The sequence below is a fragment of the Corvus cornix genome, chromosome 17 (assembly GCF_000738735.6).
Source record: "Corvus cornix cornix isolate S_Up_H32 chromosome 17, ASM73873v5, whole genome shotgun sequence".
Classification (NCBI taxonomy): domain Eukaryota; kingdom Metazoa; phylum Chordata; class Aves; order Passeriformes; family Corvidae; genus Corvus; species Corvus cornix.
Genome location: NC_046346.1, coordinates 10,885,999 through 10,909,375, shown reverse-complemented (window position 1 = coordinate 10,909,375; position 23,377 = coordinate 10,885,999). Strand labels below are relative to the sequence as shown.

At 42.0% G+C, this 23,377-nt stretch overlaps 1 protein-coding gene across 3 annotated transcripts in view; it reads right to left on the bottom strand.

Moving 5' to 3' along the window:
* Positions 1-23,377, bottom strand: part of UAP1L1 (UDP-N-acetylglucosamine pyrophosphorylase 1 like 1) — a 40,654-nt gene that overhangs the window by 2,049 nt on the left and 15,228 nt on the right. The window contains exons 9-20 of one of the 3 annotated variants that reach the window (XM_039561567.1): positions 15,778-15,886; positions 14,541-14,677; positions 13,397-13,557; positions 11,652-11,761; positions 10,179-10,364; positions 6,633-6,781; positions 5,830-6,018; positions 4,802-4,992; positions 3,064-3,184; positions 1,230-1,427; positions 795-926; positions 3-405 (exon numbers count right to left, since the gene is read on the bottom strand). In XM_039561567.1, coding sequence (XP_039417501.1) covers positions 385-405; positions 795-926; positions 1,230-1,427; positions 3,064-3,184; positions 4,802-4,992; positions 5,830-6,018; positions 6,633-6,781; positions 10,179-10,364; positions 11,652-11,761; positions 13,397-13,557; positions 14,541-14,677; positions 15,778-15,886 — 1,704 coding nt within the window. In that variant the 3' untranslated portion in view covers positions 3-384. Of the gene's footprint in view, positions 1-2; positions 406-794; positions 927-1,229; positions 1,428-3,063; positions 3,185-4,801; positions 4,993-5,829; positions 6,019-6,632; positions 6,782-10,178; positions 10,365-11,651; positions 11,762-13,396; positions 13,558-14,540; positions 14,678-15,777; positions 15,887-20,321; positions 22,696-23,377 lie in introns of those variants that run through there. The other 2 variants (XM_039561566.1, XM_039561568.1) reach the window with 2 other exon arrangements.

Here is a 23,377-nt window from a genome sequence, read left to right as displayed (position 1 = left end):
AAAAAATATATATATCTTTACATAACCTAAAATAAGTTTTTACTTCTTAACATTCAGATGCACTTGGAGAAGATAAATGCTAAGAAAGAGATCATCATGTTTTCATGTTTTTCATTTCACACTTGGTTTTCATTTACATATAAAGCTTCAGTAATGAAAAAAAAAAAATCTCATTGCATTTTAAAAGAAACCAGAACGATAAATGAAGCAAAATATCCATTTGTACTTAGGGCAGAGAAGTACCACAAAGAACATCCCTTTGAAGTTTCTGGACAAATATACAGAAAGGAACCAGCGATTCCTACATTAGAGCTGGCCCAAGCCTTGAATCCATTTCTCTTAAGAGCAGACCATTGATATTTGGTATCACACTTTCACAGCATATCAGTGACATCTCCACGAGCACTGTAGTCAGAATGAATAGAAAAACCTTCTATTAAACCATTAATGCCATTTTGTGTTAAATTTTTTCCTTTGTCAACTTTAATTGAAGAGTTCTTTCAATCCAGCCATGTCCTTCTCAGCTTCTGAAGTCTAAATACTAGAGATTCTAACACTTTGATAGTCTTGCCTACAGCTTCTGCATTTCACTTTTTCATCAATGCAATACAAGTTCTTTCACTATATGGACTAAGCAGTGTATCTCAATCTGTAAGAAAACGATTTTTCTGTATATACTTACAAATTCCCCCCCAGTTATCTGATGAAACATAGTGTGTTTTCAAAGTTGGTGTTACAAAGCAAGTGAGCAAATACAGTCCTGACAGAACAAGGTCACTATAAGCTGGCCTTACCCGGGTATATCTGTTGAAATTCTGCAAGATTTCCCAGCCCCAGTCTTGGTATTTCTTATCACCAGTGAATCTGTACATATAAAAAAGGCTTTCCACAGTTTCTGGTCGCAGTAAGTTGTGCCTGTCTGCAGGCTGCAAGAGAAAAAATGGCAAGAGTATTTCAGACAGGAAATTTCGTCAAGGATACATGCAGGGAGAAAAATAATTATTCCCATCTCCATCTGCTCCTAAGAGTTAGCTACACATAAGTCAGCTTCTAAATATACTTCTGGGTTAACTAAAACCAAAGCCTAGGGTAAAGCTAGAAGGCAAGGCAGCAAAAGAATTAACTGCTCCACAACAAACCCCATCCCTAATATCTGGCCAGGAGTTCAACAGCAGAATAGAGCTATGGAGAAATCATGGAATTGGAGTTCAGGCCAGCTATCTGCTCACCTTGATTTCCACATCCTTGTGGCCCTTCTGTGCATGGAGGTTGAAGTGTACAATCTCTGGGCTCAGGCCTGTCTCTACTTGAGCATACATCTGGTAGCAGGTTTCTATAAGGGCTTCAGCCAATTTCATATGATCAGCAGCCAGTCCATTGTGAGCTCCCAGTGCTAAAGTACCTGGCAAGAAGCAAACCAAGTGATCCTGCAAGACAAAACAACTCTTACTGAGAAGTTACACGTCAAGCAGCAAGGGGAGGTAGGGAGGACGTGAGTGTACCTTTGTCTTTTTAATTTTTTTATTATTTCTCTTCTTCAAAACACATTTCTGGTACCAACAACTTGAGGGTAACTTTTTAACAATCTCATGTAATGTAGCATGAGGCAGGCAGCAGTATTACAGAAACCATTAATTTTAAAAATGTACAAGAATGCATTTTTATGACAAGTTTCTGAAAAGAAGGTCTCAGGTCATGTTGAAGGGAAGGAGAGTGTCTTTTGGTTTACCAGAAGCATGTATGTCATACCAGCTCATGCAAGGGGTCAACAGAACCACCTAAAGGTTTGGCTGTCCTCATTCTGGAGCTAATCTACCATTGATACAAGAAAGTAAGCACTGCAGATTAATGTCACATATGGGATCTCTAATGATTCTCAGCATTCAGAATCAAAGCTCAGGTCTCATCACCCAAAAACATAATAAAACCACTCTGATGCCCCTGTACGGACCTTTGAAAGCTTTGTCCAGTCCTTAAGGGAAGTTGAGGGTTGTAGAAGTCAGCACAGACACAGTAGCCAAACACCCCCCATTTTTCCAGCTGGCCAGGGTAAGAAACCTGTCCAGCCTTTCACCCAATAATAATGGATTAAAACCAAAATTCTGACTCCCTGAAACAGAAGAAAGTGTTCTGACACGTACAGACACCTAAGCCAAATCTTATCTGTCTCAATTCAATTCTGTCCTATCTTGGGATGGGGCAGCGCCCTCTACCCAAAACCCAAACTCTGGTCTTACAGCAGGTTTTTTGGAAAGTTTTTGGGAAATTCAGATCCAAGAAGCACATGCTGAAAACTAGAACTGAGTATCTTAAAAATACTACATCAGGAAAGGCTATACATATATTAATAATACATCACTTGTCTTTCAGACAAGCCACACACATATACAATACCTGTACTTGCATGAGTTTTTTAACTGAAAGATCTTAAAATGCACAAATTAGGAGCAGAGGGTTAAGATCAATCAATTTTCCCTTCAGCAAACAGCATACTGTTTTACTCAAGAATCTTCCAGGTAGGAAAATAAAAAGATGTTATTACTAGACAGAAACCTCAAAAATGATTAATTTTTTTTTTAACCCCATAATACAATATTAGATGACATGCTGCTTTTGAAGGCAAATCTGAAAACACAGGTGTGCAAGTGTCTACATGTATTTTTGAATTATGGAAAATGAGTAATACATAAAATAGGTATTGTCTCAACAATTTCAGACACTGGAATTTTATGACCAGAACAGAAAAAAAGAAAAAAACAGAAAGAAAATTTAATTCCAGCACCAAAATGTTTGGTGTTGAAGGAACAAAATGGGTTTGCTAGAGTAACTCGCAGAAAAGGCCCCCGGTTTGCACATGTGGTTAGTATCTACAAGCCAGTTACTCATTACTGCCATCACACTGGACAGATGTGCACATATATATAGTCTTGGGGTTTGGGTTTTTGGTGGTTTGGGGGTTTTTTTTGCTTTGGAGAGGGAAAAGCTTTGCATTTGCCTCTGTGTTGGGTTTTACTTAAACTTTGTAATGGTTTTTCTGTTTTCTTTTGCAGTTGTATTTCTTACCATCTTGGCACTGAAATGGCCATGAGCAAGCTCTCCTACAAAAGTAAGCTTCTTGGGTTCTGATCTCTGAAGAAGATGCTTTTTCACTCCTTCTATGGCTCTCATATAGTCTTCCAACAGCCTGTGAAAAAAATCATTCCCAGTTGCCTCACATGCGCGCAGTCAGAACATGTTTGATCATAGCTGATGTTCAGCACAATCTTTTAGGTGACTGTTACTTCAGTCGAAAGAATAATATTTAATTAAACGTGAAAACTTAAAAAACCCCCTCAGTAACCATCAACATGACATTAATTGGTTATCACTACCATGTAGCAATACTGGGTTTACTTGCAAAGTAAATAATAATACTTTACTACTTTTTCAAATATTAAAGAAAGCACCTGCAACTGTTTCTAGACAATAACCAGATTTTATTTCAAAAATCCTTGGAAGCAGAGTTATTGAAATCACAAAAAATCTAGGCTGGGAAGGACCTCTGGGAGGTCTTTACTTCAACCCTCTGCTCTGAGGCAGACTCAGACACATCAGGTTGTCTGAGTGGTTATTCAAGCAATTTTTTCGTACCCCCATCCAAAGATGGAGATTCAAAGAGCTTGAGCAATCTTTTCCAGTTGACCTCTCTCATTGTGAAACATTGTTTCACATTATTTAATTTGATTTTTCCTTGATTTTACATACTTTCAATATGGAAAACAACCTGTGTATTAATACCACTGTGAGGCTCACAAAATGCCATTGTGGTCCCAAAGACACCGGTTCTCCATTTACAGTGAGGTAAGGCTTGGAAAGAGCAGTGATGAAAGCTTTGTTTGTAGAAAGGCATCTGCTCTGGCACACAGAAATGCCTCCAAGAGGCACGTTTTTCCTCTGTCTGCATTAAACTCCTTGAAATTAACAAGTCTAACATAATTAGCTTATGTGCAGACTTGTCTTGAAGGAAAGCCGCTTTTCCAACATCTTTAACTCCTCCTTGCAAACACTCTTCCACTAATGCAGTACAGATAACAGAAACATACGAGACTTGTAGAGGGACTTTTTACAAGGGCATGTAGTGATAGAGCAAGGGTCTTTAAACTGAAAGTAAGTAGATTGATATTGGATATAAAGAAGAAATTCTTCCCTGTGAGGGTGGGGAGGCCCTGGCACAGGTTGCCCAGAGAAGCTGTGGCTGCCCCATCCCTGGAAGTGTCCCAGGCCAGGTTGGACAGGGCCTGGAGCAACCTGGTCTAGTGGAATGTGTCCCTGCCCTTGGCAAGGGTGGGACAGGATGGGCTTTAAGATCTTTTCCAACCCCAGCCAGTCTGGGATGCTGGAATTAAAGAGAAGGTAACACAAACATCAAACTTCTGTCTCCTTTCACCCTTCACTAACAAACCCAGAGCAAACACAGATATCACTGTCGAAAGGAAATGCCCACATATTTCAGAAGTGTCTAATTATGCTCGATATCTATTGCAAAGACTTCATTCTCATCTCCTGTCTGTGACACTCCTCACATTTGATGACCTGTGGAAGAAAAGGTTTCTGTGGAGAAGGAGTTTTGAGACTAAGTCTCCTCATGTTCTTTCATCAAGTTACCAAAGGTCCCTCTTTATGCTTAGCTTGCTTTTAAAAACAGTGATAAGTTCAGCTGACTCTTGGGCACATGCATTATTTTTCTTTAAGCAGCAAACTACAACAGAGTTTTACAGCTCACCTAATTCTCACACCAATATGAGAAGTGTAAAGAACTTACTCATTTTCTTTCTTTCCACCCTGAATCCACTGCTTGAGCAGATACTCATAGTAGCTGTCAGCTCTGGCTCCCAGAGTGTAGACCCCCAGGTGGGTGAACTGCCCGCTGTTGGTGTTTATGAACATAGGCACGAGGCCATCGTTTTTCCCTGAGAGGGTGTGAACGTGCTTCATCACCTCATCTACAGCTTTCTACAAGAAAGAAAATGGCAAATATAAATTATAGGTATAAATGAGGTACAGAACTGTGTCTAGTCACTATAGTCCAGTAACACATCTGTAACTTTGCTTCCCCAAATTAGCATCAGGGACATCAAGTTCAGCTAGAGCAATATATTAAATTCAAGATTTCAAACTTTTGGACTCTCAAAAGATGATGTTCTGGGTATGTTCAAGTACTCTGAAGCAATTATAACTGTTTCCTTTCCTTGAAGGCAAGCCCACTCAAAAGCCAGTACTACAGCACTCAAGATTTACTCAGATTTGTAAAGGAGAAGTCCAGCAAAAATAACAACTACATGAATCTATTTAGCAATAGCTGAAGTTCTTTAAATTATTGCATTCTTCAACACTGAGCTGTGGATACAGTTCAAAATAACATCAGCAGACAAAAAGAAAAGTGGAAAATATTATTTTCTCTGAAACTATTTTTATTTCAACGAACTTTTCCCTATATGGTGACCTGCTTTCAGGCTCTTATCTGTTGAGTGAAATTTTAGTTCCTTGGATGGTAACATTTCAGTTTTGTTCTCTGCATATAGATAATGGCATCAAGAAACCACACTCAGAAATTACTTTTTTAGTTAAAAGCTGTTTCTGAGGAAGAAAAATAATTGCTCATCTCCACTAGTACTTTTGGTATCCAATAAAACAATCAGAATATTTTGTTTCTTTTTCTTCCCTTGTCTAGAGTTTCACAACTTATTTATCATAACTTACAGACTCCTGAGACTGAGTATTAATGGAGAGTCAGTGGTGGAGCTGCAGAGAAATGGAAAAAGAGAGAGACATCAACTGATTCTTTCATACCTTGAATTTCTCATCTCCAGTCAGACGAGAGAGCTCCCTAAACTCCAGCTGAATGCTGGTCACCTCTGCCACAGTGCTGTCAGATGTCCAGCGAGGGGGATGTGCAGTGCCCCGACCAATGTTGACATCAGAATATGGTATCTTGGAGGGGGTCTTGAATGCTGGCATAAGCCTGTTTCCAATGTCTTTCTAAAGACAACCCAGGAGCACAGGACAAAACAACAAACAAAACAAAAATAAATACATACACATGTACATCCCATTAGATTTTCTTCACAAAGCAGATAGAAAAAGATAGAATAGCAGCTTAGTTTTAGATGATGCAAGCAATTAAAGAAATTTAAAAAGTCATGAACTTATTCATAGTAATGAGCAGAGTTCCCACCTTGTCCTTAGCACTGCAGGCCTCATATGAGGCTGCAACCCCTATTATGCAGTCACTGGCTGATCTAGCTAATGTGATGAGGTGGCTGATGCTGTTAAGACACACAGAAAGGGCAACAAAAGACAACTATTACCCTTTGCCAATCATTTATTTCCTCTCTTGTTTCATGAGCTTTATGATGGTCAGCCATTCATGAGCAGAAGAGCAGATAAGAACAGGTGACAAACAGGGCAAGGCATTGAGCTTGTACAGAGAGCAGAGGTGAAGGCTTCAAAGCTTAACGGTAAATGCCTTTCCCACCACTTTAAATATGATACTGTTAAAAACCAGCAACATTTAACTTTCTGAGGAATCATCCCTCAACTTTGTCCAGTATGGAATACATAAGCAAGTTTCATTTGTAAAGCCAGTCACTCACAGCTTTTTCCAGGAAGAGGCTATCTCCAGAGAGGTGGTAGGTGCTCAGCAAGCCACCCAGAATACGGATAGTGCTCTCAAACAGGTTCACATCCACATTTTTATCAAATACTAAATCACTTGCTACCCATTTTCTTGCTTCTTCAAACTCTGCAAGGCATAAAAGGTAGTTCACTTAGGAACTTCTGGCATGTTCCAACAACTAGAGACATGAGTACTCCATATATTCATGACAGTTACTTATATTTGCCTATAGAGATCATAATTTTAGATGGAAAATCAAAATTAAGAGCACATGCTGTGTAGTGGTTTGGTCCAAAATACTCATTACTGTTTATCTGCTGTGAGATAAGAATTAGGAGAAATGCAAAACAGGCACCAAACTTGAAAGAATATAAAGAAGTTTATTAACAGACCTAAAAGAAGGAAAAAAATTATACCACCTTCAGAACTCTCCTCCTCCCCCCACCTTCCTCCCTTCTCCCACTGACAATGTTCAAAGACAACCCTTAAGATGTTCAGTCTGTTTACCACTTCCATAATAACCTTGTTTAGTCCATTTAGAAAGAGAAGTCTCTTCTTGCTCATGCTATGAAAACATTATCACAACGAGCCAGCCGCCCACTTCCAAATATTGTTCAGTCCATTTAGGAAGAGGAGTCTCTCTGCCTGCGTGTGAGTCCTTTCCCCCGACTTGCAGCTTTTCCCGCAACTGCTTTCGAGGGTCCACTCTTGAAGTTTTTTGGGGTACAATTTTAAGGTTGAGCCGTTCAGGAACAAAAACAGAGGCCCTTCTCCTTCCCTGGGAGCAAAGGGTCTTCATCATCTTCATCGTTAGGACTATCTCTGGGAGCATCTCTAGGAACTGAGGTTTTCTCCTTTCCCGTTTGGAGCAAAAGTCCTCATCTGGTTCATCTCTAGGGACTGAGGTTTTCTCCTTTCCCGTTTGGAGCAAAAGTCCTCATCTGGTTCATCTCTCCCTGTCCAAACTTCTCATGAAATTACAGCTGCGTCAGCATCTGCCTATCTCAGCGCAGGTGCTTTTGCTTACGAGTTGAACACTCCACCCCCATATCTTCATGAAATTACAACAGGATACTCTGATATATCATAGCTTCACAACAGAATTTCAGCTTAAGCATCTCCTCTCTCTCTTCCCTCAGGTTTTCAGCTCTTCACAGCAGTAAAAGGGTTAATCTCACCTCGGCCTTGCAGCTTTGCAGCTGGAATGTTGAATTTTTCTTATTGAAGTGGAGAGGGGGGAGAGCCGAGCTGCTCCGGCTGCCCACGGCAAGGCAGTGGGGGGGGGTTCCACAGCTGGAACAGGTCCATGGCTTCAGGATGGCCGTGGCCCGGCCCGGCCTGGCCCAAGCAGGGCCTGGCCGGGCCTGCTGGCCCCCACACGGGGCCCGCAGCCACCTGTCCCAGCACTGGAAACGAGAGAGAGCTTGGAGGGGGAGTTTGCCTATTCTTAAATGTGGATCACAGAGGTGGTCACAACTTTAAGTGGTTTAGAGAATTGTCCATATTCAAACTGGCCAGCTGATAGATTCTATCAGGTCCCAGAGGAAACTGTAAGCACCCCTTAGCAAGGACGTCCCTTCCGGGACTATGCTTGCTAACCTATGACATGCTGGCAGAAGTTTGATTACCATTGGCTTAATTCTTATTCAGCACCCACCACAGATGCATAGCCAGAAATAGCCACCGAAACAGAAAGTCCTTAATAGCTTAAGAAAAGAAGAAATAGAGGAATTCTTTATTAAAATAGTCCAGAAATTAAAATATTTCAAATCCATCCATTTGACTTATCAGATAATCAGTTACACTTCCACAAAGCCTTCTAATTTTAATTAAATCTTTTTCAACCAAAGCTGTTACCTACCAAGACAACGGGTAACATTTTCAGTTAATAGCTTTAGCCTAGCAATGTCCTCAGGAGCCTGCTTCCTGCTTCAGCATCTAACACCCAAAATCCCAAGACGTTGCAATTTTTTTTCTCTAAAAACAAAAATGGTTGTTTATCACATTACTAACTAAAAAAAAAAAGTTTAAAAGAAAAGCTGTTTTAGTTCATCAACCAGCTGAGCAGCAGCATCACTCAATGACTGCTTTGGCACAGGGTCTCTCTCCATGGTGCATGTGAGTCAGCTTAGCCCTCACAATTGGAGGCTGAGCTATTTCAGTGATCTCACAGCTTCTAGAAACTCCTGCTTGTGAGAAGCAGCAGAACAACCAGTTTGCCTGAAATGGAAGGCATTCCTTAGGAGATAAACTCTAAAGCAAATAGATGCCTTTGTGCCCTCCAGTCTTGGATGCTGGGCAAATACAGGATGTTAGGCACATTGAAAAGAATTACAGAAAATCTCCCTGTCAGTGTTGTTAGCAGTACAACAGCAAAGGCGAAGTTCTGTGCCACAGAAGCTTTTGCATTCATCAGCTGATAAGAAAGACTAGCAGCCTTAAACAGAACTTGCATTTACATAGCATTAGTTAATCAGAAGAAACCCCAGGACCTAAGGCAATCAGCAGAACTGATATAAAATAGGAAGAAGCCCTCATCAAGAACCCGTTTTCAACACATCTCTAACACTAAAAGTTTATTTTAACAGCTCTACTCAGTTCACAATTAACTTTTTTGGGGGAAAAAACAGCAGCACACAGACAACTTGATGAAACTTCAAGACAGCCTGCTCAAGCCTAGAGCTGCACACACATGACACATTACTTTACATAAACTTCAAAGGTAGTAGTGACAGAACCATAAAATACTTTGAGTATTTATTGTACCCTCACTGGCAGCTCTGTTCTTCCTATCTTGACAGAAAAAGTTGCAAGATTAATAAAAGTTTACAAAGGTGGCTATCTACCATGCTTAAATAGATACAGTTCCAGAAATTTTTAAATACCACTAAAAAAACCCTCTGCACCACCAAAAAAAAAAACCCAACCAGCCCAAACAACCAACAAGAAAAAAAGGTCTTAAACACTAATTAAGCATTTAAGTTTTTTGCAACAGAATTGCAAAATTTTTTGGCTTAGTTTTTAAAATCTGTTTGAAAGTTTTCTAACATGGTCATTTCCAAAATAACTCTCAAAAATATAGACAGCAAAACAATTCAGGAAAGAGGTACTGAGCACTCCCTTTCTCCACCCATGGATTCCATACAGAAACAGCCTTCTTAAATTCATATATGAAATATTGATATTAGGTGTGATAAAACACAAGCAAGGAACGTACAGGCAAACTACCCAAGAGTGATGGGCAGAAAGCCTCCAGTGGCTGTATAATGGCACAGAGGTAGCACTGGGGTTTTAGTACAGACACAAAGACCAGGAAGTTTATTAAAACTTCCCTCAAATTCTACCAAACATATACATTGTGTATACATATATATGTATGTATGTATTTACCCTCACAGGAAAGCTACACTTATAGGCCACAGGTAATAAATATTCCCTTCAAAGAACTCTGAACATGCACTGCCTGAAGAGAAATTAAGGAATTATTCTAGAGGGAAAAAAGTGGAAGAGGAAAAAAAATTACCTTCTTTTAAGCCAAAAATCCACATGGTATCCAAGGCATCAATTAAGGTAAGCCCAAGTCCAAACCACTCGCTGTAGGACTTGGACAAAGGCTTCAGCTCATCGTGGCCCCAGGCAAATTCCTTGTACCCTTTCCAGGCATGGCGGAAGGCTTCGATCACAGCCAGCTGGCGCTCGTTTATGGGCACTGCAGAGGACAAACAGCACCTTGCTCAGGACTTCTGCAGGGCACTTATGGAACTATACCACACACCACTTTGCTGCATTCCACCAAAAATAAAATTTCTTCCAAACTAACTGATCAGTGCAATGGAAAAACCACCCTCGGATTATTCTTTTCAGAGCAGCCTTTCCTCTGCAGAACAACCAGTCAGTGTTTCTAGTCAGCAATTCAGCCAAGGGGAAACAGATTTCTCCCCGGCAACAAAACTGTCACTTCTGCAAATAAAACATTAAAATAATCACATGCACAGTTGTAGATGAGTATCACTGAAGCCCAAAGAGATGAAAGTCAGGAAATACCAGATTAGGATCCATGGTAATTCAGGTGCCGAATACATACGTTTAACAATAAAATCCTCAGCTAATTCAACACATAACATTTTTTCTTCATCTTCCCTCTCCTACTAACTGCTTTCTGTTAAATTTAAAATCACTTCTACAAAACTATTTCTATTGAACTTTCTATTTAATACCAAAGTAGAAAGAAAATTTACGTTTTCCATCTTGGCAAAACCATGTCTTTTTCCACAGCTGTACTAATTTTTTGCTTGCCATTTGCCATGGAGTTTATGTTACACACTGAACATGAAAAATTTCACGCCTGTTAGCTGAAATTTTGGAAGATTATGAACAAAGACTTCTAGAGTGGGAAACACCAAGCAGCACAACCAACCCCATAAATATTAAGCTTGCAAAAGTGCAAATATATCACATTGAAATATTTATCACAAATTTATCACATTGAAATGTTTATCACACCAGAACTTCCTGGTTTCTTTTCTGAACTCAAAAAAGAAACAATAGGTTCTTTGTTCCACAAGCACAGCAACTTCAAAAACAACTTCTGCAGCTTTCTGGTGAGCCCTAAAAAGAGTTCCATTTAGTTCAGGGGCAGGAAGTCACTTTCCCTGTATTTGCAGAACAAAAGAAAAGGCATGGCTGAAAAGAAAGCTGTCTCTTTTATGCCCTCCTTTAGATTATCCTGTCCTGCAATATCTGCCTCCTCCCAGAGGCTGTATTTCAAAGATTTGTCTCTAAAATTTATTTTCAAATTCTGAAGGCTAATAAGCATGAAGGCTGGCATAGTGAAATAAGAACACTGAAAAACTAGGATGATCTAACAATCTCTCCTACACTTTCTGTTTCCTCTAATCTAAATAAATAAATAAAATAATGTGTATGGGGAGAAATTGCACAACTTCAGCCATAAAAGCAAACCAAAAAAAAAGGTATCATTAGCTGTCCTATTTACCTGGTTCTTTCTGGTCTTCAGCTTCCATAGATGAAGGTTTTTCTGGTTCCTTTATTTTACTGGATGGAGGTTCAGTGCTTTGGTCAGGTTCTATCACTGCTCCTCTCCAGCTGCAAATACAAGGGACTGTAATTAATACTTATTTTGGTCACAGAAAATCATGCAAATGAATGGGACTTATCTCTGCATTTCCTTTATCCCACAATACTTTGATAAAACAGAAGTTAGATTTTATATCAAGGATCAAAGTAACTATGCTGCCCACTAGGTAAGTTTTCTGTTCAAAGAGAGCAATTTTCTTTGCAGAGGAATTTTACTTGATTAAGAAATGTGTGTTACAAGCTCTTGGAATTTCATTCAATATCTTGGCAATGGAATTTAATAAAAAACTTCTTAAAATAAATCAAACACCTGAAAATGCTGTATTACAAGCAATTTGTTATCTACCAGCTCTGAAATGACCACAGTAGCTACTAATGCTAAATAGTACCACACAAATGATGATCACCAAAACTCATGATTAAGCACAAAGGATGAGATGCTCAAAGTACTAACTTTGCTATCAAGGGATCACAAGCCTTCTCTGCCACCACAGATGCCTAAATCAGTTTTGACAGGTTTTTATGAAGAATCTCCTGAAGGAGAAGTCTTTCAGAATGGACTTCAAGTCAAGCCAAGTTCATATCAAGATCAAACAATATCAACCATACCATTTAATATAAAGGTATGTTGCCTTTGAGCCCATTATATGCTTCCTAAGGGAACCAGGCTAACAGGACCTTTAAAGCTTATATTGTTTACAGTCAGCATATCTTCTGACTTAGATAAATACCATATTTCATTTCTTACTTTCATTCTTTAAATTTGTAACTAGTCTATGTTTTCATTGCTCTTGTAAGTTCTCTTGTTACCACCTGTTTATGAGTTACAAGCAAAAGCGAAACAATAAAACACTTTCAGAAAACACTGACAGCCAAAATACTGAGGTAGGCACAGTTCTGATGCTATGATCAGCTCATCTGAGCCAGTGCTAAAGAGAACACAAACACTTAAAACCCCCAAGCCTCATGTTCCAAATCTGAAGAACCTCTGCTGAACTTTTCAGTATCCATATTACTTTCCTTCACTTATTCCCAAATCAAAACACTTCCATGACCATAGAAGAACAGACCTTCTGTTAAAGACCAGATCCGTATAAGGGATGAGATATCTTGTAAGAAAGAAGTGAGCACATGCTGTTAAACACACACAACTGCATACACATGCGTGCCTGGGCCCACTGTGTTTAGTGGCACCAACCCACAACCAGCACTGACACTGCTATCACTTTCCAAGCCTGGCCCAAGACAAAGACACTTGTAGCAGCACTATTATATTGATACTGTTACATTAACATTTATTACAACAAACTACAAGCAGAAACCTCTGGACACGGAGAATCCTTCTGAACATTAAGAGTGTCTAAGTGCATTAGAAATACAGCCAGCCTCGCAGGGCTTCAAACCCTCTGCAGCTGTGGGATACAAACAGCAGAATCAGAGACTCTGCACATTCATCAAAAAGAAATCTATCTAGCCTAGCAATATCAGCAGCTATCAGGCCAGGCCTGAGAACAAACCCATGCAAAGAAAGAAAATAACCTCAGACATAGACAACAAAAAGCCCTAAAAATTTTCACTCCAACGCTCAATGGGTCTTGGCGGGGGAAAGGGGGAAGCACTGTACCTTGCCTGAAACATTTCTACCTGATAATGGATTTCTCTGTTTTCTCTACTTTATCAGCTTCGACCAGCTCTTCTACAGCCCTGATGGTATCATGTCGGGTCTTCAGCCTCATGTCTCTCCGTGGTGCCTTGATCTGAAGATTGGAAGGACCACGACGAACATGAGGTGGTTTTGGTGGCTTCTGAGAATATAAAGGAAAAAAAGAAATATGTGCTTGGTAAGTTGCAGAGATGGTAAAATTTCAAACCACAAATCAACATCATTCCAGTATTAAACATAAATTCAGATAAATCTTATTTTGTTTCTTTTGCAGCAGGCAAATTCTGACCTGAATGGAAGGTATGCTAAAGACCCTTGTGGTTTTGTTTGCTTTAAACATTTGGTAAAATTATCCAGTTCTTAAGTTTACACTGATAAATTATTTTTAAACTACCTCTACTGCTACCAGATATTCATTTGACACAAGGCAGTGACAAAGGATTGTAAAGATATTTGATTCCATTTTACTAGGCACAGTAAATTTATGAGAATTAGCAAAAGGAATGCAAAAAAAAAGTTTACGCAATGCCAGTGTAAATACCAAGAATTACTATACAGCAATCCATGTACATTTCTGCATGATGAAGAAGAGATTTCATACAGAATTTTGTATTCATTAACTGAAAATCCCCAAATTCATGAGATAAATCCATGACGAGCAACACAGTAACCAGTATTCCTCTGCTCAACTAATCCAGAGTCAGCTGATATTCCTTGCCCACTGCATTCCCCACAAACATAACCCTTCAAATCCTCCTATCATCTGCTCTTTCTGATGCTATTTCTCAAGCTCCCAGGTAAATCATGACTCCAGGCTCCTCACAACAGTGGAGACTGATGCACACAGCACGAGTGAAGCCTCAAGCAAGAGGTCACTGTGACCTAAAGTCCTGGTGCTCCTGGGGCAGAGCAGTGAATAAGAAACAGCATACAGAACACGTAAATAAAAAACATAAAGCCAAGAAATACTACACCAAAGCCCTTCCTGCGAGGAGAGCATTCCACCAAGAGCACACTTTTATTACAACTTCTAACTCCTTCCTCCACAACAACTGCTGGAATCAAGCACTATTTGCCTTCACAAACTCCTTGTGGCGTTAGAAAACTAACTTATTCTCACATTACCTGCAGTGAAAGCTCAGGGTAGTCTCCATGGTTGGCATCTGCTTTCTGGGGTGCTGGTAGAACAGCTGGATTTGCCAGCTTTAATCCAGGAATTTCTTGTTCTGTTCTCTGCTCATCCAACGACTTGTTTGTTATACCTAGACACACAAAACTACTCAGCACAAGGAATCAACAGTTAAGGCTGCAGTTAGAAATTTGTAACAGTTTGCTGCATTCAAGCAGTAGATGCACCTCCAAAAAGTGTTTGCATTCACAAAACATTGATGAACACATACTAATTGTTAGATAAAAAGTGTATTTTGGTATTAATCCTCTCCCTAATATAAAAGGAGGCTGCTAAAAGGCACATGGGGATTTTTTCAATTGCTACTATTTCAGTTTTTCAATACAATTACTAAGATAATGTCAGAGGTAAATGTGCCTTCGTATTATACAAATGCTTGGAATGTCTAAACTGACAGGCAGTCAAAACCAAGAGAGGATTATATTATTCTAGTGATTGGGTTTGAGCTACCCATATCTACATACAAACATAATAAAAAACCACACTCAAAGCCTTCAAATCTTAATCAACTGTCATAGCTTAGGAATGGTACTCCCCAATTCAGTGCTCTCTGAAACCACAAAAACGACACTGCCACTCTTTCCCTGGCCTGTTTTCCTCTCTCCCTCCCCTTCCCTCTGGGGTGGGTGGAGTTGAAAATTGGATGCACAAAAGGCAAAGATCACAGGTTGAGATAAGAAAACAAAGAGTACGGGCAACAGTATTAATAACAAAAGGTAAAAGAAAAAGAAACTATTTACAGAAGGCACACATACAGACAGCTGCCCCTGCCATGTTTTCTCCATCAGAAGGAACCCCTTCTCCCCAGCATAGAGGGTCCCTTTCTCCCCTCTCCCATGCCCAGCAATGACTGAGGTGGTACAGAATAACATCCAGGCCTTAGCCACACCCCCTCCCAGCTACTTCAAAAAATCAACTGTCCTGGCTGAAACCAGGATATCAACGAAAACAAAACGTTGCTCTAGTCAAGCTAATCAAAGAAAAGGCATACAAAAAATATTTCTGATTAAGCATTACGTCATTCAAGCATCACATAAAATCATCTCAGCACTGCACTTTAATGAATACACCCAGTCATTGCCAATAGAAATTAAAACTGGTTATAAGACCCACAACAATCTCCTAACTTCTAACACCTCATTTTGCCAATTCTGAGCTGTACAGAACACATACTTTTCCATGCTTCCCCCATGCTTGTGTACGAAATGACTCCACATACTGCCAAGAATGCAAACAGGAAGAGAATGACACTCCGCTGGAGTCGGGACAGCTGCTTCCATTTCTTTAGGAGAGAAGTGAAAGAAAGAACATTTAGCATGACATTAAGAGCCTACTTGGTTAAAAATAAATTCTTATTGGTTCATTCAGATTAAAATTCACAAAATCACGTAGGTTTAATTCTACTCTGTTTCCAACTGCATATATGCATTGCTTAATTTCTTTGATGACAGAGAAAATAGAAATCCAACCGGCCAGCACAAGGCACAACAAACTCACAGAAACATAAGAGCCACTTAATGCAAGAACCTCAGAACCTGCCAAGTGCCAAGACTCCCAGAAAGCTTTAACTACAGCTGACTCTGATCACAACCTCCACTGGCTGACCTGAGCACCTGCCCAGGTATCAACTGGGAAATCAGCCAAAAGCCTCTTTCCTCCTGGCTGGGGAGGGACTGCAGAGTGCACACGCAAAATTAGAAGAAAATGGTAAGAAAACTAAAAATGTTACTGCAGCAAAGAAGAAAAGCTCAAAACAAGCTGAGCACCAATCACTGGACAGGCTGTGGGTTTGATCCTCATATGGGCCGTTTGCTTAAAGAGTGGGCCCCTTCCAACTGAGGATATTCTGTGAATCTGTGAAAGAGAAGTCAGGCATCCTGGCTCTGACAAGCATGGGAACTGTCACACAGAACAAGTTCTGCACCACAAAAAAAAGTCACCAACCTGCAGCAATGTGAAAATGAAGTAAAACACCAACACAGCAAACAAGACAAACCCACAATCTTTTTGAGTTTAGTCCTGGCCAAAAATGTATTGTTAACACTAAAGTATATGCAACAATCACTGAAAATTTGACAGCAAGTGCTACATTAACCTGGAAGAGGCCAATGTACATTAGCCTCCATTTACAGAGAGAGAAGCTGGAGTTAAACATTAAGTGCTAAATTGTCACTGTTACTTTTCCAACAGTCCTCCTGAAATTCACTAATTCTGGTTTTGGTATAACTTCATAGCCAATGCTACGCTTGGGAACAACCCTTCCCACAAACCACACAGCACTTCCCATAGTCCTCATCCTCTTAGCAACAGCCAGAGGCCGGGAATGTCTCAGGGCAGACCTGTCAATGTGCTCACACTGTGAGTCCCACAGCACACAGCTTCCTGCCTTCCACCTGTGCTGTTGGCTGTACAGAAACACTGTACACCCTTCTCTGTGCACACTGCAAGATGCTGGTCGCACTGTGTCATCTTCAGTTCTACCTGCATGGCAAACTGTATGACCCTCTCCCCGTTGCAGAAAGATGCTTGAAATCCAGCAGCCCTGTGGTTCATCAGGGTAGGATGGGAAAAGAAGCTTTAACTGTGGCGTCTTGGAACGCGTAGGAATGAGGCACAAGAACACACGAGGGCATTCATCACCATCTCACTGTTTTTTCGCTCACAAAGAATAAGAATACAATGAAGGGCGATGAGTCAGGCCCATATTTCTCTAGCTGGTAATACAAAGAGAATTTTGAGACTGTGTCCCTAAACAGGCTCTTCATACACTTCATCTGATGACCTGTAAAGCCTCTGTAGGTGACTATACATCATCTCCTATCTGTAACAAGGGTTATCTTGTCCATTTGACTCACTCTTTCCCACAGAACACTCTCCAGCCCAAAACTCCCCACATGAAGCTGCCTGCCCACTCCACCCACAAGCAGACAAGGTCACTTCCCAGAGCTCTGCCAGAGGACCCCTCTCCTCACACTCAGCTTTTCTACTGAAAGCAAAACTGTTCCCTGTACTCTACTAGGGCAGAAGACAGGACTCTCCCCTTCAGCCTTAGTACGGGGAACAAGGGCACAGAGACCAAATCTCACTCCCCTCATTCCTGTCCAGGGAGCACAGCGTTGCCCCTCAAATGTCCACTAGCAGAGGGCAGCATTTTACCGTATGCCACCGTCCCAGCTTTGTTCGTGAAAATTAAGACATGACGTGGAGATCCGTCAGCCAGCCCGCGCCCTACCCACCCGTACCCCGCGGAGATCTGCCCCGCGAGCACTCCGAGAGCAAAGCCCAGCGCGGGGCCGCCCCAGCGCCCAGGGCCCGCAGTCATGGCTTCAGCCCGACTCGGAACTGGGGGACCACGCCAGGTCCCCCATGACAGTCCAGCTACACCTAAGCCCAGGGACACTCCTGATCGCCCGGCCCAACAGCCCTCCCCCATAGCCAGGTACCCCCCGCAGCCAGCCCGTGGATACTCCCGGTACCGCACAGCTCCGCGCGTGGCCCTCACCCGCCAGCAGGAGCGCCGCCGCCAGGCCTTGCTGTTGTTGTAGCCACCGACCCCGATCGCCTCCTCCGGGCCGAGAGTAACGGAGATGAAGTCCCGGCGCGGCGGTCCCGCGGCGGCGGCGGCACCCGAGTACATGGCGGCACCTCAGGGGCCGCCTGCCGCCATCGCCCCGCGGGACGGAGCGGCCGCTTCCGGCAGCCGCTTCCGGTGCCGCTCTGGCGCCGGCGCGTCCGCGCTCGGTGGCACCGGGACGGGGCGGGACCCAGCGCGCCCGGCGGCGCCGCGGAGGCACCGGCCGTGAGGGAGCCCCGGCGGGACGGGCCTCTCCGCGGGCGGTCAGGAGGAGGTCTCGGCCCGCGCTGCCCACTCGCCGAGGCGCCCCGAGGCCGCAGCCCTCGGCGTGGGCCCGGCCCGAGTCCCCCGCCTACTTCACGGGTTCCGCCTTCAGGCTGGGCCGGGGGTGCTCGGGGCTGCGGTGATTTTGCCCTTGCCTCCCGCTGTCCCGGCGCACCTCGCCGAGCCACGCCCTGCCCAGCGAGGACCGTAGCTGCCGGGATGGGCAGTGAGGCAAAGGAGAGGCTGGGAATTCTCGCTGTTCTTCGGTGTCGTGAGATTACAACATAGAGACCAGTCACAGAATCATTGGCATGGAAGAACTAGAAAGGAAAACGTGCACGTGGGAGGTCATAAGGAAAATCAACTCAGTAGATGGCCTGCAAGCTCCCATGGAGCTGGGAGGAGGCCGCTGTGGTGAGGCCCAGCCCCGGCACAGGGCACTGGAGGCGGCACGGACACTGCGGCTCCCCCTGGACAGTGAGCACGGCCAGGGAAAAGCCCGAAGTGCTGCTGCCTCCGAGAGGACAGGGAAGTGCTGTCTGATATCATTATCACCTACCACCGAAAAACCAAGACACACAGCTTTCCAGCAGGCAATGCGGGAACACGGGCCTGAGAGCAAACAACTGGAATCTGTGAGAGGATGGATGGATGTGAGTGGGTAAAAAGCAACTTAACCAGTTATGTAAATAAACCGTTCTATAAGACCTGGCACTGAATTTTGGTATGCAGCAGGAAGCACTCATCCCACACAATTCCTTCCTTCAGCCGCTCCTCCACAGTCCCCCAGCCCTGTGTCACTCCCTGTGCAATAAAAGAGTTCCCTACATCTTCCCTGCAGAGAAGGAGGGACATAGTTGGATTGTTTAGTGATGTACACGTTCAGAGCCATAGCAGGACCGGGTTTGTAATAACTTCTAGCTCAGGTTCATAGTCCAACGGGAAGAAGGCAGCATTGAAGCAGCTGCTTTAAGAGTGCTGCTCTAAGTGCTGGCACTGAATTCACCTCCAGCTGTGCCTAAAGTGGCAGGTTAGGATGCATCATTTGAGCCTTTACATTTGGAATACATCTCACACTAAATTTCAAGATAAAACTGAAAATGTTGTGTTTTCTGAGCATGATTAAGAAAACTAATCAATCAAAAATTCTGATAGACAGGAACAGCATAAACAAGCAGAAGAACAATTTAAGATGCCTAAAGCATGCATTCATTTTTAGCATTAATTTTCCTATCACAAGAAACTACTGATTCATCTAACTTAAAAACACATTTAAATCCCCAGCAGCCTTCACATGGATGTCAAGAGATAAATGGGGGGAAAGAAGTAAGAAAGGAAGATTTGCTTCTGACATTTGCTGGGTTCAGCACTAAGCCCCCAAATGAGGGCAATCCACCATTTGTGAGGTATTACTGACTTTCCCTACTGATTGTGCTATAAACAGAGCCCTGTTTAAGAAGTGCCTGTCATCGGAAAGCAAAGTAAAAGTTGCATTCCAGCAAGTGCTCATTATCTACACACCAGCTGCCAAACTGACTCAGAACCATATTACTCAAATCGACTTGAAATAAAACAACCACCTGCAATTAGACTCCCTTCCCTCAATAACTAAGCTGAAAAGCTTGGGGAAAATATACAGGCATTGCAAACAAGAACACAATATTCTGTTTTCTGATGGAAAAAATATATCCCACAATGTCAACCCCCTTCAGGAATCACCCCCTGCTCAGTTCCATATGCCCCTGTAATCTGAACGGTGGGCACTGCAACCTCCAGATGTACCACCAGTGACACCATCCTGCAGCTGTGGTGACAACATTCATAGAGACAAAGATAACAAGGGTGTCTTTCTCACATACAAGAAACACAGACAAACACATAGAAATCACAGTAACATCTTTATTGTTAAAAATGCTTAGATGTCCAGAAGTTTCTGGAGTACTACAGGCCTTCCCTTTGTTTCAGGTACTATTTTTCATTTTATAATGCATACAAAGACTTTGTTACTTATAGGACAGATTTTTTTTGTTAAAGTTCTCTCAAAATTATTTCTATATTCCAGTTTAAAATGTGAAGAGACATAGAAAATAAAATTAAAAAAAAAGGGGGCAAGGCATTCAGCATTCTAATTTAGCTTCTGCTTGAAAACAACCTTGAAAACCATGTCAGCAGCTCTGTTCTGTGTGCATGGAAACTGAAGCGTCAAAAGAGAAAGAACTTTATTATTTGCTATATTTGCTTTTATTAGAAAAAGCAAAAGAAATCTTCCTTTATAGCACAGCACAGTGTAAAACAAGCATGTGCTCAAATTGCTGAGCAATACTCACAAATATACAACACAACTTGTTCTCAAATATAAAACTTGACTGACAGGAATGGAATGTGTCATAGAAACACTGTGCAAAAAGACTACAGACAAGGACAAATGCTTCATTAATACTAAAAATGTGAATTACTGGCTGCACATGCCAACTGAGGTAATCAGAACTGTCATTAGCTGGTCTGCGTGTTTGAAAGGATCATTACTCAAGTTCATGCAGAAACACTTTACAACCAAAACCTCTGATACTGACATTTAGATGCTTTCCTTGGAAAACTTGAGCATACTTACAAACTGTATTTACTCTCAGAGTAATTTTTATACTTCCCCATTCCCTTCTCTATTATTCTGAATAGAATGTCACATCAGAAACTGTAGAAAGCCATGGAAGTTATTTATGCTTAATGAAACAGCATAAGCAATTCCTCAGTAGAAGGTGATAGCGTGAAATAACATTTCAGATTAAACATTTTTCTCACTACCTTCCCTAACACCATGTTTAGGAGAAGAGTACAGAACATTTCTGATGCAAAGGCCAGCCACCAGAGAATGCACCTGATGCATCCTCACCAAGGCTGAAACAACTCGGGGATGCTCAGTGCGGGTTCTACATCAGATGGGCTTGATCTTCCTGGGGCAGTGTCCAAAGACTGAACAGGAAGAATCACTGGTGGGTCGAGGGTCAGGGCTACCCTGGGACCCCTTGGCCAGGGCTGAGTTCACATGCTACATTTGTTCTGACAGTTAGTGTCCTTCATTAGCTGGCACTTATCTTCACATTATGGTTAGTAACATATCTAAAAGAAAGGCATCTATGGAATTATTTCCTAAGTGAAAGAGTGCTGGAAAATCACCTGGGCAAAAAGTGTAGAAGCAGAGGGTGGTGTTTTACTGTGTACCCTGTTGATGCTGAGAGTAAGTCTTTTTTTTTGTTTTGGTTAAGCATTAAAATCTACCACTGGGATTTTTTTCTCTTACTACTTTCAGGTACCTCAAGAGAGCCTTGTCTGAGGGATTTGGTATATATTAAACAGGAAATGGAAAGGAAAACTGTTATAGTCAGGAAGGGCAGAGGGTTGTAAAATATTCTTTTTTTTTTTTTTTTTTAATCAAAAAAACCCACTACAACTGTAAGGAGCAATCAGTCTAGGCATGGGACCAGCAAGCCCAGATACAAAACTAGTCTGTTCTACTTTGGACTCCAAGCCCCAAGCAGTGCTAAGGCACAGCAACATCCCTACATAGAGCAGACTCTGTATGATCTGCTTAGAGGATGCAATTGCTGAATTGGATCTTCTAATCAGGACATGATTAGGGAAAAAACTAACCGCTGGAGAGAAAACCTCAGTACCCAAAGTCCTTCCATACTTTTCAGGATGGGGCCTCAAACTGACTGCAGCTGTGCACACAATTTAGAAACAAAACCAAACCAAAAAAAAACAACCACACCAGCACAAAGAAGGTAACCTAACAAGGCACTGAAGAAATTGAATCTTCTTGAATGCAACATGATTTATCAGGCCTTGACTGGCTCTTTTCCAAATTCATATGAAACAGTAAGTAAGAAATACAGGATCTGTTTAGCACCTAGAAAGTGTTAATCCTCACTCACATCCAAGTACACAAAACAGACTGAGGTAAAAGGCGCAGCCTTCAAAGTTACCAAACAGCACTGGGAGCTCACACATCTGTGTGTAATCACAACTGCTGCAAAGATTTGGCATCAATCAGACACTGCAAAGCAATTTTTTTATAATGCACTTCATAGCTGACATTTTAGTACTGTCAGTTCTTATAATGGATCTCACAAACACAGATCTGATTTGAGAGGGAAAGGCTTCCCACTTCAAGAATTTTCCAGCATTTCCACTTTGTTTTCATCGAGTACAAAGGGAGAAGGGAACTCTTTGTTCTTCATGTACACCTCCAGACCCTGAGAAGGTGTGAGAACAGTATTGTTAGGCTGTAAATGCAGTACTTTTAAGTCCTCAAGGAATGACTGGCGAAGGTCAAGGACAGGCAACAGTAACAGTTTCCCCAGTGACAGAAAGTGTTTCTGGGGTTCAACAAGCAGAGGCACTAGGAACCATAAGATGTGATGTCAGAAACAAGCTTCTTGGGGGGGGGGCAGCATGGGAAGGTGTGTCCTTAACTATCATTAGAATAATCCCAGCAAAGTCAACTTCAATTGCCTTGTTTACATTTTGTTCTGACAATGTATTGATTGCAACAAGTTCGCCACCTGCACGTGTTGAGGAATATGCCTAGTGCAGGTAGCTGGCTTGTAAGTTAACACGTGGAAACCTAGCAAACAGTGTCCACACATGCTCCTGCAATCTACTATTTCTCACCCTCTCCGTCCAACACAGGGAAGCTCCTGTTCTCACTGCTAAATGGAAGCAGGTTTCTCAGGATCAATTCTTTTCAGAGGGACAAACTTGAGTAATGGCTTCCCTAAAGCCAACACACATATCACACTTCTCAGTCAGGATTCACTGATTGTGGGAGATGGGCACAAATGAGGACAGAACCCATGGATTTTCTAATTTGAATGTTCTGCACTTCTCATTAAGATCTCAAAGTGCTCATGAGTCTTCATGAAACCGCAGCCTCAT